We start from the raw sequence: 12,523 nt of genomic DNA on the forward strand, positions 1-12,523 counted from the left end.
TGGTGCCAAAGCGTCGGTGATCTTCAACTTGCGCGCGGACCGCAGTTAGAGGATTTGAGAGAGCCTCGATGTCCCTTGTTGGGCGCCCGCTAGATATCGGGCGGTCTTGAAGTCGAGGGCAGCGCAGGCAAGCCTGAGTCACGTCACGGGCAGGTATGCGTTGTCAATTGGGTGGCCACGGTCAGGATGAGGCGGATCCCGGGGGATGCGCAGGCGCAGGCTGGACAGGGCCAAGCTGATGACGGGCCTAAGCCGCGATCAGAGCGTTCAACGGCCGTGTGGGTGCGGCGGTGCGCTCTGGACCGGGGAAGACGGTCGACTCCTTGGGGCCGTGTGGAGAGGGATTAAGCTCTGCCAAACGAGTAGCTAGCACGATGATGTTCTGTTAGCACGACGCGCGACGTAGATTGCGGGAGATCAATTGGGGGAGGGGTCGAGGTGGGCGTGCGCTGGCCGGAGGTCGATTGGAGGTGATGCGCTGGCAATGCATGCAGCATAGCCGTACCGTGCTAATCAGCTCAACCCGGGCGATCCACGTCGGCTGTCGCAAGCAATTTGGACCGCGCCGCTGCCAGGTGACGTTGCCGGCTTACATGCGCGCGCGCAGCAGCAGCGGCAGCAACAGGAGCCGTGGCTGGTGGTGTCTGGAGCGAGGACGGCGAGAACGAGCTCGTGCGCGCGTCGCGGCCCTCAACAGCGCAGACCCGTGCGGTGCAGAGGCGAGGCTGCCGAGGCCCGGCGGCGTGCCGGTCGGTGGCAGGCAGACAGACTTTGCAGGCCGCTGCGCAGCGCACACGGCCGGTCTGCGGCAGGCAGGCAGCGCAGTGCGGTGCAGCGCGGTGCAGTGCAGTGCTCGACGGACTCGGTGCGGCGGACTGGGGGAGCAGGAGACTGGGGCAGGTGCTGGCTGCGCAGGCCGGGGTGTGTGGGCGGATGATAGGCGCAGCAAGTGGAGAGAGCGAGAGAACCAAGACACAACCTACCAAGCTGTCGGGGACCGCGACGTCGGTCACGAGATTTGATGGTGGTGAGGCGGCGGGCTCGAGGGCGGGCAGCTCGTCGGCGACGCGTGCACGCGTAGCTCAGGCTCCCGTGGTCGGCGGTGCGCGGGTAGTGTGTGGCTCAGGCGTGTGGTAGGCCAGCGGACGAGCACTGCTTCGCAGTTGCTGGGCCAGGCCTGATGGAACAGCGATAAATTGTGAGGCCGATTGGTGAAGCGCGGGCGAATGAACGAATGAAAAGGAAGAGGCGGCGAGCCCACTGGCTTTATCACAGAGGCGGATTACACCGGCGCTCAGCTATGGCCGCCCGCCAAAATGAGGCCCGTGCCACCGGCCTGGTTCTCACAGTGCTGACGATGTGCTGCCCCCAGACAATGGCTGCGCTGCCAGAAGGCGCCTGCCTGCACCTGTGCATGCTCGTGCTTCGAGACTCACAGCCGTGAAGCTGCTTCTTCCTCGCCTCGCCGCCCCCTCTGCGCGCGCGATCGTCGGGGTGTGCGCTTCTGACGTGTCGCGCGGCTTCCCAGCCTGCCTGCGTGCCCGCCATCGCCCATCGCCCGGCGCGCCATCAGGGCGATGCGGCGCGCTGCACTGCGCTGCCCACGCTCGCCACCGGCCTGCCCGCCGCCTGGCTGGTGGGCTCGCTGCAGGAACAGCACGCTCGACGGCGGCTTCGTGGGTCCTGCGCGAGATTGCACGTTGCGGGCAGCCGCTGTCGCCCGTTTCCCGAACGTCACACAGCGGTCGTCCAGCGCATGCGAACCACGAGCGCGCCTCCACGCCATCGCACCGCAATTGGCCGTCTCCCCCGCCCAGCCGTGTGAGGGCGCGCGTTTCAGCGCGCGGAGCCGTAGCGCCCGCGGCTCGACGCGCCGCTTCTGCTTGGTGCGTCACCGCCGCCGTGCTGATGCTGTTGCTTGCCGGCGCCTCGTCCAGCACCGACGGGGCCGGACCGCGTCGCATTGCCTGGAGGGAGGGGCAGTTGAAGCGTCCACCCGGACATGGGTGCACGGCATATCTGAACAAAAAGCATCCATCCAGAGCAGAGCTCCGGTGTGCTCGACCATGGTGCAGCATTAAGCGAACTGGGCTCGTACGCAGCCCTGCCACGCCGATCGCCAGCCCTGCCTGCCACACTGCCTGCCCGTCTGCGAAGCGCCCGCCGGCGCTCGAGCCGTGGGGAGGATTTCATCACTCCCAGATTCAAGGAACATGTCCGACAAGGCCAATGCACGACAGCAGCGCCAGCGCAACCGTCGTCACGGCGCTTCCGCCCGCTGCGCCATGGTAGCGTCCGGCGCCTGCACCCACTGCTACGCAATGAAACCCTGGTAGCCGGCACGTCATGTGACGGGCGCTCCCGACGCGCTCCAGCTGCCTGGGGTTGAGCGAGCAGGCGGGAGCAGGCGGGTGCTGACGGGCCGCTGGGCGCATTGGCACGCATCCTGGTGGCACCTCGAACAGGAGGTCGGGAGGCATCGCGAAAGCTGGCTGCCCGCCGTCTCAGGATGGTCTGATCACGACGCCCTTCATGCGTGCGGTATGGATAAAGCCAGCGCGCGGGCAGGATCGCTCGGAGTCGCTTAAGCAGCCTCTCGCTGGAGTCGGGCTGCACGCCCGGCGATCGCTGTGACCGCCAGCGCGGACAGGGCATTAATAGCTCAGGTTACGGCGAGGGAGGGTGGGAGGGTGGGAGACATCCGGGAGCAGCGCCGCCAGCTACGCAACCGCAAGCGAGACGGCCGGGCATCTACGTAGATGGCGGGCCGCGGATGGCGGCGTGAAAGTTAACTCCCCATCTTATCATCCCCACGACAAGATGCAGCTCCACCCGCCGGGATCTACCCCTCACGCGGCCGCGTTTCTAGAAGCCGGCCAGGCCTCGTTCTCGCGGGTGAATCTGCGCGCACATGTTGATCCATCCGGATGAAGTGAGGTCAGCACATGCTGGACGCTGCTCCGTATATCCGGACCGCCAGGCTAGCCCGCGCGGGCAAACCCGCAGCGCCGTCTCACGCCCCTGGGACGCTCTCAAACAAACACATCCAGCATTACACGTACGCACGCCTTCCCACGTCGTCCAAGTGTCGCATCGGAGCAGCAGCTTCCATGACGTGCAGGTGACACGCGCCGCCGCCCAACGACAACACAGCCCCGTCAATGTAACTCTAACGAGGCTGCACCGACTCCCCGACGTAAATTGTGTTTGAATTTGGCTCGTCGTCACGGTATTGCTGTCGCGCAACCCTCGGAAGCCGTAAAGCGCAATTTGTCGCGAGGCGGACCGTGGCTTCCAGGCATTTCCCCAGATGCTGATGCCTCTCTTCCGACCTCCGGCCAATCATCAAATTGCCGTGCCCAAGGCCATACCGCTTGGGCGTATGCCGCGACCTGACCCTGCCATTTCTTGCGCGGGGTATGAGTCAGCAGTCTCAAGTTCCGCCTGACAATCTGCGCGCGGCCGGGCCGGGATGCCAAGACAAATGCGGAACAACCAATTCGCCGACAGAAAGTCGATCCCGAACCCGTCCTCCGTCGGAGAAGACCCGCAGTCGCAGAGGCAATTGAGAGCTTCGGTCGAGGAGGCATTGGAAAGCAACGACGCGTCAACCAGCCCAGCCCTGCTACGACCCGACCACGATGATCTGCCCGCGCTGCCTCCTCCGCGCCGGCTCGCGGGGCCTCCGCTCCTCCGCCACTCCGACCAATTCCACCACCATCCGCGCCTTCACCACCACGCGCGCCGCGTCCGCGAAAGCTCCCTCCACCGACGCCGCGCGGTCCGCCTCCCCCGCCCCTCCCGCGACGTCGACCTCCGAGGCGCAGCCCTTCAGCACGCCCTTGACGCCCTCCCCCTCCGGCCCCGGCGGCGTCGGCGTCCCCAAGAAGCCCTCCTCGACGCCTGTGCTGGTCCAGAGCTCCGTGCCCGCCGGCACGCCGCTCAGGGGCCTCAACTTCCTCAAGAACAAGACGGATCCGGTTGCGATGGAGGACTCGGAGTATCCGGCGTGGCTGTGGACGGTGCTGCGGCCCGAGGGCGCGAGCAAGGAGGATGCCGACGAGGGCGACTTGTTCTGTGAGTCTTCTTTCTTTTTTCCTCCTTTCCCACTCATCATCACCATCAATTCTTTTTCCTTTCAATTTGAATGCTTCTCTCTTCCATTTTCTGCCAGACAAAGAAGTAAAACCAGACGTTGCAACACCAGCTTTTACTGATTGAACATTCCAACAACAGCCAAATCCAAGAAGCAGCGTCGTCTGGCCGCGAAGCGCCTCCGCAGGCAGGCCACGCTGAACCCGGACCTGCTGGCACCCAAGGTGCCCGTTTACGAGCAGACCATCGACTTGCCGGCCGGTGACGGCAGCGCCAAGGGAAGCCTGCACGCGGACAGGGCTAGGGAGGACCTCACCAAGGCCATGCGGACGCAGCGGAGAAAGCAGATCAAGGAGGCCAACTTCCTCAAGGCCATGGGTTAAAGGAGCAAGAAGGGTATTATATCGACGTTTATGTCTACATGTATACATGTACGCATATGACTGGGGGGTCGAGAAACGACCGCAAGGCGGAAAACAACGAAGGCGCAAAGGCGCCATATGTCTCTAATCTCTGTTCTCAAGCACAATTGGTCTCTTCCGCTGGCTTCCTGGCGAAAATCTCCCAGGCAGCCACCGGATCAATCCCTTATTGAGTTACCTCAAACCCTTTACCCGGTAACGCGGTTCCAAGCTACACACTACCCCTCCCAAAAGTGCTCATCAGAGCGTTACGAATCCGGGCCAAACGCCTCCCCAAAATTATTCCCCGCTTGTCTTTTGATCCCCCGAGTGATGACCCAGATCCCGAAATGTGATACAGAAGCGAAAAAAACGTCAGCTTACTCTGCAAGGACGTCGCGAAGCATGCTGAGGAACGATGGATGGAGCTTCCTGAGCTCGGTGATTGGCGGCTTCTGCGGTTCACCCGCCGTGCTCTTCAGCTGCTCCCTCTTCCTGAGTCGGCGATGACGCTCGGCGACTATCGGATCCGAGTCGTCGTCCGACTCGTCGAGCGAGTCCGGATCGTCGTCGTCCTCTTCGATATTGAGATCCACAAGGTCGTCCTGCCCAATCGAAATTGCCGCCGTTAGCCGATCAAGATCCCACAGTATTTTATTGATCGCGTGACCAATGTTTGCGAGATGACTTACCGCATGCAGACCAAAATCGCTGCTCGTGAAACCTGCGATGCCCATGCCGACCATCTCTCCAGCGTCGTCGCCTCCCTGTGCCATCTTTTGCCTTGTCTTGTCTGAATGCCACTTCTTGCGAGCTGTCTGCCATTTGATCAAGGAATTGATCTCTCGGACGGCAACTCGCCTGTCGATCATGCCGGAATCAAGACCCGCTTGGAACAGTCCATTCATGTCGAGCTTTCCTCCTCCAGGAGGGCCATGCCGGAGGAACTCTAGAATGCCTTCGATCCAACCCATGAGCTGGTCGAATAATCCATTGTCGTGGATGTGGACCTCGTGGATGAACTTATAGAGGTTATCTTCGTGTCTAGCGCAGAGGTCGATGAACGCCTGCACAGTCTGATTGGGGTCGGCGGAGATGTCGGCGCGCTGGGCTGCTTCCACCGTACGAATTATGTCGTCCACGAAGATGGCGAAATCTGTGATACTACTGTAGACGTTTGCAGACTTGTACACTCGAACGAGAGGCTCGTAGAAGATCGTAAACAGATCGCGGAACAGTTGCAGCGTCGTCGGCTATTATGTGTTAGCGCCATCTCAACCAGACGCATTTCAGTAAACGCCTACCTCTTCGATAATCTCAAGCATCATCTTCTTGTCTCTTTGTCGCAGGCTGAGCTTGAGGAGCTGCTTGAGATGTGCGAATTGCTCCGCCCCTTGGCGCATTTCCGCATCAACCTATTAAATCAAGTCAGCCTCTAACCCTTGTTTTATCCCGGCCTTTGGCACGCATGTGTGCTCTCACATTCTCCACTGCATTGTTCCACGCTACGTATGCGTTGAAAATCGCTCCGATTTGCTCCTCAGAAAGCGTTGGCTCGAAGAAGTCAGATCGGAGAATGGCCACGAGGATGTCAACCTGCTCCATTTCTGCCTCTTCACGTATGAGTCCCTTGACGGACTCGTCGGTGTTGGTGTACGCCTTGATCTTCTCGCAGAGCACTGGGTCTTTGATCTTGGTGGAACTCAAGTTGTCGATTGTCTTCTGAACGGCGTTGACTCCGTCGTTGATGGCCATGCCGAAAATGCGTTGCAGCAACGACCGTGATCCGAACGGCTGTGCTAGAAACAGATCCAACACTCCGCTCATTACAGCAGCAGGGTTGGCGATGCGAATGACATTCTTCATGACGGTGTAAGGAACCATTGAATGGATTCTCTTCAGTTGAGCGAACAGGTCGGGGGAGTTGTCCTCGGCAAGGAAAAGATGGTAGATGGTGGCAGCCACCCTACACGTCTGTTAGCGTTGAGGTAGTTGCAGGTGAGAGCACGGCACGCACTCTATCCTGCACCATTCGGCGAATTTCTGGTACTCCGGCTTGAGCTCTGAAATCTTGTTCTTGACGCGAATCTCCTGGAACAAGTGCGACAATCCGTCTACAGCCAACTGTTAGTGTGCATAAGCATTCCAAAGGATCCACAATACCCACTGGCTTCCACAATCTCCCTCCTAAACTTTTCCATGTGCACATCGAGCTCGGCGGCTCTTGCACGGGCGATCTCATAGAACTTCCTCTGCTCCTCTACACGCTTCTCGTCCATCTCTTTGCGCCGCTCAATATCATCCATCTCTTCCTCGTTCAGGGTGACGACGTTCCCGGTGAGGAACTCGGACATGGCTTTCGAGTTGGCAATCGTCTCATTCTTAAGGAAAGTGCGGAGGAACGCTCTGAGAGACACGCGTTGCTCTTCTCTGTAAAGGACGTGTTGTCGCTGGAAGAAGGCCTCGCCCGAAGGTCTGCGCGAAGGCGAGCTTGAAAGAGACGATTTGGAAGCATTGCGTCTGTGGCCGGCTCCTGGTAAAGGAAGGTAGCTCCGCAGGCCGCCACCACCTCCGCTGCTATTGTCTGGTGCATTATCACCGCCGTAAGGAGCACTTTGGACATCTTGGGTAGACACAGAAGACAGTGAATCTGAATCCCCATCGTCGTCGGCGCCGGCGCTGAGGTATGAATTCTTCTTGTTTCGTCTAGGAAGCGGAGGAAGGACTTTGCCTGGGAGCTCCAGTCTGATTCTCTTGTGCAGATCAACAAAATCGGACCACTTCCGCCCCACGTAGACATCGGGTTGGTCATGTCGTTGAACGCGCAGGATGTATTCCTAGAGTGAGTTGTTGGTAAGGCGCAAGTCAACCATGAACGTTGATTGGACTTACAGCGTGGGTATGGTAACGGACATGCCGCTTGACTGAGATGGTGCGCACTCCTGCAACATTGACGTCCCAACCATTGATGGGATGGCCTTGGGGCTTGTTGACCACCAATCCATTCTCGTTCGCACCTCTATCCACCACCTCCATCTCGGAGAAGCGTATCCTCTCCTCATAACCAGACGCAGTAGGAATGCCCGAGACCATCATGAGCTCCACAAGCTTCTCAGCCTTCGCGGCAAGCTTCCTACGCTTGGTCTCCTCCAGCCGATCCTCAGAACCAGAAATGTGCTTGTTCGCAAAAGACTCGAGGAACTACGCAGCGTTGCATTGACGTCAGCACTCGACGAGCACCAACACGGCTACTTCGAACTGACCACTTGTAGCTTGTCCTGCCAGAACTCCTTCTCCCTGGCCTGATCAAGGAACGGGAAATTCCGAACATGGTGCACGAACATGTATCGCAGCAGCGGAAGCTCCGAATCTCTAGGAGATACCTCGCCGGCGTCGGATCTGAAGGGGGCGCCGAATCTCTGGAGGGCGGTGGGTGACGACAGCTCGGTGATCTCGAATCTAGTTTGTTGGGAAACAAGTTCGCGTTTCAGATCTGCAGCCAGTTTAGCATGGCAGCGCGACAGTACAGTGCGGGGTGACGCCTACAGTGCTCTTGCTTGCCCGTGAGAATGGACCCAGCAGGGGGAACCGAATTCGTCGATAGCTTGGACATGTAGGATGCAGCCGACCTCGCAAGCCCAAGGCGCTCCATCTGCGGGGATGCGTCCTGGCCCTCGGGCGCTTCGAAGAAAACATCGTCGGAGGTGTCGACCGTGTCGCTACGGCTGGGCTTGGGAAATTCGGCGGGGGAAGTGGCTTCGATTCTTGGGGGCCCATTGGCGGGGTCCGCAGGCGACGTCTGGTCAACCATGGTGGGAGAACAGGAGGCACAATGGAGGGCGAGGACTGCGGGCGCTTCCTGGTATTTTAAGAACAGCTCTGCTGCAGGGACTCGGGCAGCGGCTCGTGTCGCAGGCTCAAGGGCAGCGCAGCGATCTGTGGGTCGGAGGCTGCTGCGGTCAACAACAAAGAGAGCGGCGCAAACGAGCGAGCGGAACGGGTCAGCACGGGTCAGCGGCCGCGGGAGACGGAGGCGCGGTCGGGAGGCGAGCCACGGCGCGTAAAGAGGGCGAGGTGGTGAGGAATGAGCGGGCGGCGGGCTGCGAGAGAGCGCAGGAGCAGGTCTGGGCGGGTGTTTGCGATGACGACGGGTCACCGGCACAGCGCCCGGGCGGCGCGGCGTGCAGCCTGAGGCTGTGTGGGCTAATTGAGTACGCAAGCTCCAAGCCCACCCAGTCCTAGGGCCAGGCCGCCCAAGCCCGTTGGCAGCGTCGCGCTCAACTGCCTGCGCCGCCGTCACGCGCGGACGTCAGCGCCGCAGTCCACCTGCCCAAGCCCGTCGCCCACGCCGGCCGACGATCTCCACAACCGCAAAGCTTGGCGCCGCCAACCGCCCAGCACCAGCAAACGCCGCGCTGCTTCAAATGTGCATTTGCATTATACTGCTACCCAGAGCCGGCCGCCCTTTTGCCCGCCTGTAACTGAGACCTAAGCTAGAACACTGAATTAAAGAACCCTGTCGCCGTTGACGCCCCAGATCGCCGCCCCGAGTGCCCGACGCCTCTCCGCAAGCGCCAAGCCCTCAGTAGTTGAGCTCGCCGACGCTGCCGCCTGCCGCATCCAGGTCCTCGTAGCTCTTGAGGCTCCTTCCCTGCACCGCCTCGCGCGGGCCCACTGCGCCTCCGTCTGTATAGCGAGCGCCTGCCCCGGCCCGCCCATTGCCTCCCCGCGGCGGCGTCAGCCGGCCAGACCCGCCGTTCCACCGCATGTTGCGCGTGTCCTTTTGCTGTCGATCGTAGGGGCCCGCTGCCCGGCTGCCGTACCGAGACCCCGCGTTTCCCCGCCGCATCGGCCCGGCCGCGTGCCGGTCGTCGTCGCCGAATGCGCCGTAGCCGTTGGCCATGCCCTGTTGCCCGAACAGCGCCGAGAATGCTGCCTGGTTTGGTGCCATTCCAGGGAATCCAAACGGCATGCTTGCCAGGTTGAATCCGCGCGGCGTGCCTGTCGGCACGTTGTTGTGCAGAGGGAAGTGGCCGTTGCTGTTTGCATCGCTGCGCGAGGGAGCAATGTGCGCGGGGTCCAGCACATAGCGGTTCACCATTTCAACCTATCCTTCGGTTAGCGACAAGGCATGCTACCTCGATCACAGCGCGGACTAACCTCGGCCTGAACTTTCTCGTAGAATTCAGGATGCCTCTTCTCCACGTGTTTCCTCCAGAAGGGCTGGCCCTTGAAGAGCTTGGTGCACTCGGGAACCTTGCACCTGTACTTCGCCTCGTCTTCCTGCTTGACGTACTTGATGAGTTCGTCTTCCATCGCCTCTTCCACCGGCTTGCCACCCAACTTCTTCAGGTCCACGTTCTCGGGTTCGAGGATCTGCAGCAGCTTATCCTCGTACGTCTTGACCCAGTTGAACGCCCGCTGGAGTTGTTGTTGGTTCTTGCCGCTGGTCTTGAACGTCTTTCTATCCTGGCTCGGTGATCCTGCTGACTCCTCTTCCGTAGTGGATTCCTGCTTTTTAAGCGGAAATGCCTGCCCTGCGGCACTGGCTTTGGCAACCGTCTTGGCAGCCGTGGTCAAGCTGGATCGGGGGCGGCGCAGGTGACCGCCCGGGCACTTGCGAGTGAGCTCATGGACCGAATCACTCTCGAAGACGCAGAAGAAGCAGAAACTGAAGACACGACGGAGGTATTCCACCAGGAGATCAAGCTTCTTTTTCTTGACAAGCAGCTCCTCGTCGTCAACTTCCTCGTCATACGCTCCTTCCTCCTCGTCCTCCATGTTGACGTCCTCCTCTCCCTCCTCGAGCTCTTCATCTTCCTCCTTCTTCTCCTTCTTTGCACTGGGCGCCGTGACCGGGGGCTGCAGGGCGCCTTGGCTCACAAGCATCTCAACCCTCTCCTCAATCTTGCTCAAGCTGTTGTTCTCAGGACCTAGCTCTTCGTCCAGCCTAGACACTAGTCGCATTGCCAGTTGGAGATCCCGCTCAACGCGTTCAGGGGCTGAGAAGAGATCCCACAATGCCTTTTTGCGTGGGGCAGCAGGAGGCTCGTGGATTCCTACATGGCACGTGAAATCGCCGCGTACTTCATCCTGAATCGTCTTTCCGTTGATCTCGGCAAGTGCCTTCTCAGCAGTCGAAACAGTAGGCACATCGGCTTCAGACCGTGCCATGTCAAATTCCTCACCTTCCTCCTCGCGTCCATCGCCGCGCTCGTCCTTCGACGCTTGTTCCGCACCGGGGTTCAGAATGACCCAGCCAATGCGGTGGCACTTCTTGAGTGGATTCGGGTCACTCAGACTCAGCCACTTGAAGCCGCCTTCATTCTCACCAAGATGCTCCTTGCAGAAAGCCTCCATCTTTGCTCTGCTCACAGTCGGCGCGATAGTCTTGATAAGGAGAGTGGGTTGAAGCGCAGCCTCATCTCGCATATCTCCGCCCTTGGAAGGCAGGAGATCGCCAACGCCCAAGACTTCGTTTGCGGCGGTGGTTTCTCCCTCCTCCTTTTCTACAACGCCGCCGGCACCATTGCTTTCGCTCTTGTAGATGCCTTCCAGGGTGAATTCGTCGAAACGACCAGCGTCTAAGTCTTGTTCCCACTGGCTATAGATGCCACGGCGGAAATCGCTGAGAAGTTGGCGAAAACCCTCTCTTACCTCGGGGTCATAGCGCTCCTTGAACCATTCTTCGCCCTTGTGCTGCTGAACGAATGTCCGAGCCATCTGCACCTGAAGCTTCTCTTTGTAGGAATCGTATGCAGACTGAATCTTCTCGCGTTCTTGGCCGCGCTCTTCTCGAGCCTCACGTTCGCCCTTGAGACGCTCCGGACGGCGACCACCGTTGGCCTGGCGCTCTTTCTCTTCCTTGACGAGCTGCTCCATCCTCCACCATTCGGCGAACCAGTTGAAGCCAACCTGGTAGTCGAGTGTCAAGGGGTTCGGGAGAGGATTGGTCATGAGAGCCGGAGTGGGATCCTGGCCGGGAACGTATCGATCGATGCCCGGTTGCACAGGTGGAGGGGACGAGCGTCGGCGGTGTAGATCATCGCGACCCCGGTAGTAGTCGTCTCTACCAGAGCGATCAGGCTGGTAACGGTCTATGACCTTAGGAGAGCGAGACCGCTCGCGAGCCGGGCGTCCGCGTCTTTCCGAGGCACCTATGAAAAGCAGAATGAGCGGAGAGCCTACAGCCAAATGCCATGTGCACGTACCAGGCGATCTTCGGCGATAAGAGTCGGTCGCAGGACGCTCATCCCGACTGTGTCCGGACTGTCAGCGATTGCACGTGGGGGTGGAGGGGAAAAGCTAGTAGAGAGCATTGACAACTGACGGCGGTGGGTGTGGGAGTCCAGCTTCCGGTTCCGTGGCGACGTACCCGTAAGTGTCCATGGCGGCTATGGCGTGTCGCAAGGCTGGGCGGGTCTGGAGTGATGGCAATAGACGGCGGGAAGCAAGGGTTCAAATCGTCAGCAGGAGCGGTCAGCCAAACGCATCCATCAGGGGACGGCGTTTGGTTGCAGGCCCAGAGCAATCGTCGGAGCTGTTTGCCAACATGGCCCGGGTTAGAGAAGTACGTCTGAAATTGGGTCAAGGAAAGACGGGCCAAGAGGGGTTCGGAAGATGATGGACAAAAGGCGCGGGCGCGTGGCAGCGCGGCAACAAAGATGGATTGGATGGAAGGAAGGAATGAAGAAGGCGACGTGGGTGGAGGCGGAGAGACGACGCGGGCAAGGGAGAAGCGGAGAAGAAGGCAGAGGAAACCAACAATTCTCGACAGCGGAGGACGCCAGTCGAAGGGTGCAGATGGCGACACTCACGGATGGCAGCTCACACGGCAGGCGGAGCAGCTGCGGGAGTGAGGAGAGTGGAGTGGGTGTTGATGGGGTGTGAAGGAGAGGTCGCGCGCGACGATCGGGGTCCCGGCCGGGGAAAGGCTGGCACCGGCTGCGGCTGCACTGCACTGCGCTACGCCCGCTCTTGGCGCGCAGCCCCGTGCTGGGTGCCGGGTGCTGGCAACATTGCGCGCC

At 60.3% G+C, this 12,523-nt stretch overlaps 3 protein-coding genes across 3 annotated transcripts; 1 reads left to right on the plus strand and 2 right to left on the minus strand.

Annotated features, from left to right (window-relative positions):
• Positions 1–3,641: 3,641 nt before the first annotated feature.
• SLS55_009862 (mitochondrial 54S ribosomal protein mL54) lies at positions 3,642–4,478 on the plus strand (the record flags this gene model as incomplete). The annotated part of the gene is made up of 2 exons (XM_066781256.1): positions 3,642–4,077; positions 4,237–4,478. 2 exons carry the CDS (start codon positions 3,642–3,644, stop codon positions 4,476–4,478), a joined length of 678 nt encoding a protein of 225 aa, XP_066628258.1.
• Positions 4,479–4,876: 398 nt separating this feature from the next.
• SLS55_009863 (uncharacterized protein) lies at positions 4,877–8,307 on the minus strand (the record flags this gene model as incomplete). Its single annotated transcript, XM_066781257.1, has 8 exons — positions 4,877–5,749; positions 5,801–5,911; positions 5,979–6,462; positions 6,514–6,610; positions 6,664–7,333; positions 7,389–7,697; positions 7,760–7,989; positions 8,043–8,307. The coding sequence occupies 8 exons, from the start codon at positions 8,305–8,307 to the stop codon at positions 4,877–4,879; spliced, it is 3,039 nt and encodes a 1,012-aa protein (XP_066628259.1).
• Positions 8,308–9,078: 771 nt separating this feature from the next.
• Positions 9,079–11,885, minus strand: SLS55_009864 (uncharacterized protein; the record flags this gene model as incomplete). Its single annotated transcript, XM_066781258.1, has 5 exons — positions 9,079–9,142; positions 9,320–9,603; positions 9,657–11,653; positions 11,708–11,754; positions 11,872–11,885. 5 exons carry the CDS (start codon positions 11,883–11,885, stop codon positions 9,079–9,081), a joined length of 2,406 nt encoding a protein of 801 aa, XP_066628260.1.
• Positions 11,886–12,523: the final 638 nt, after the last annotated feature.

Source organism: Diplodia seriata, assembly GCF_021436955.1.
Source record: "Diplodia seriata strain FDS-637 chromosome Unknown scaffold_11, whole genome shotgun sequence".
Classification (NCBI taxonomy): Eukaryota; Fungi; Ascomycota; class Dothideomycetes; order Botryosphaeriales; family Botryosphaeriaceae; genus Diplodia; species Diplodia seriata.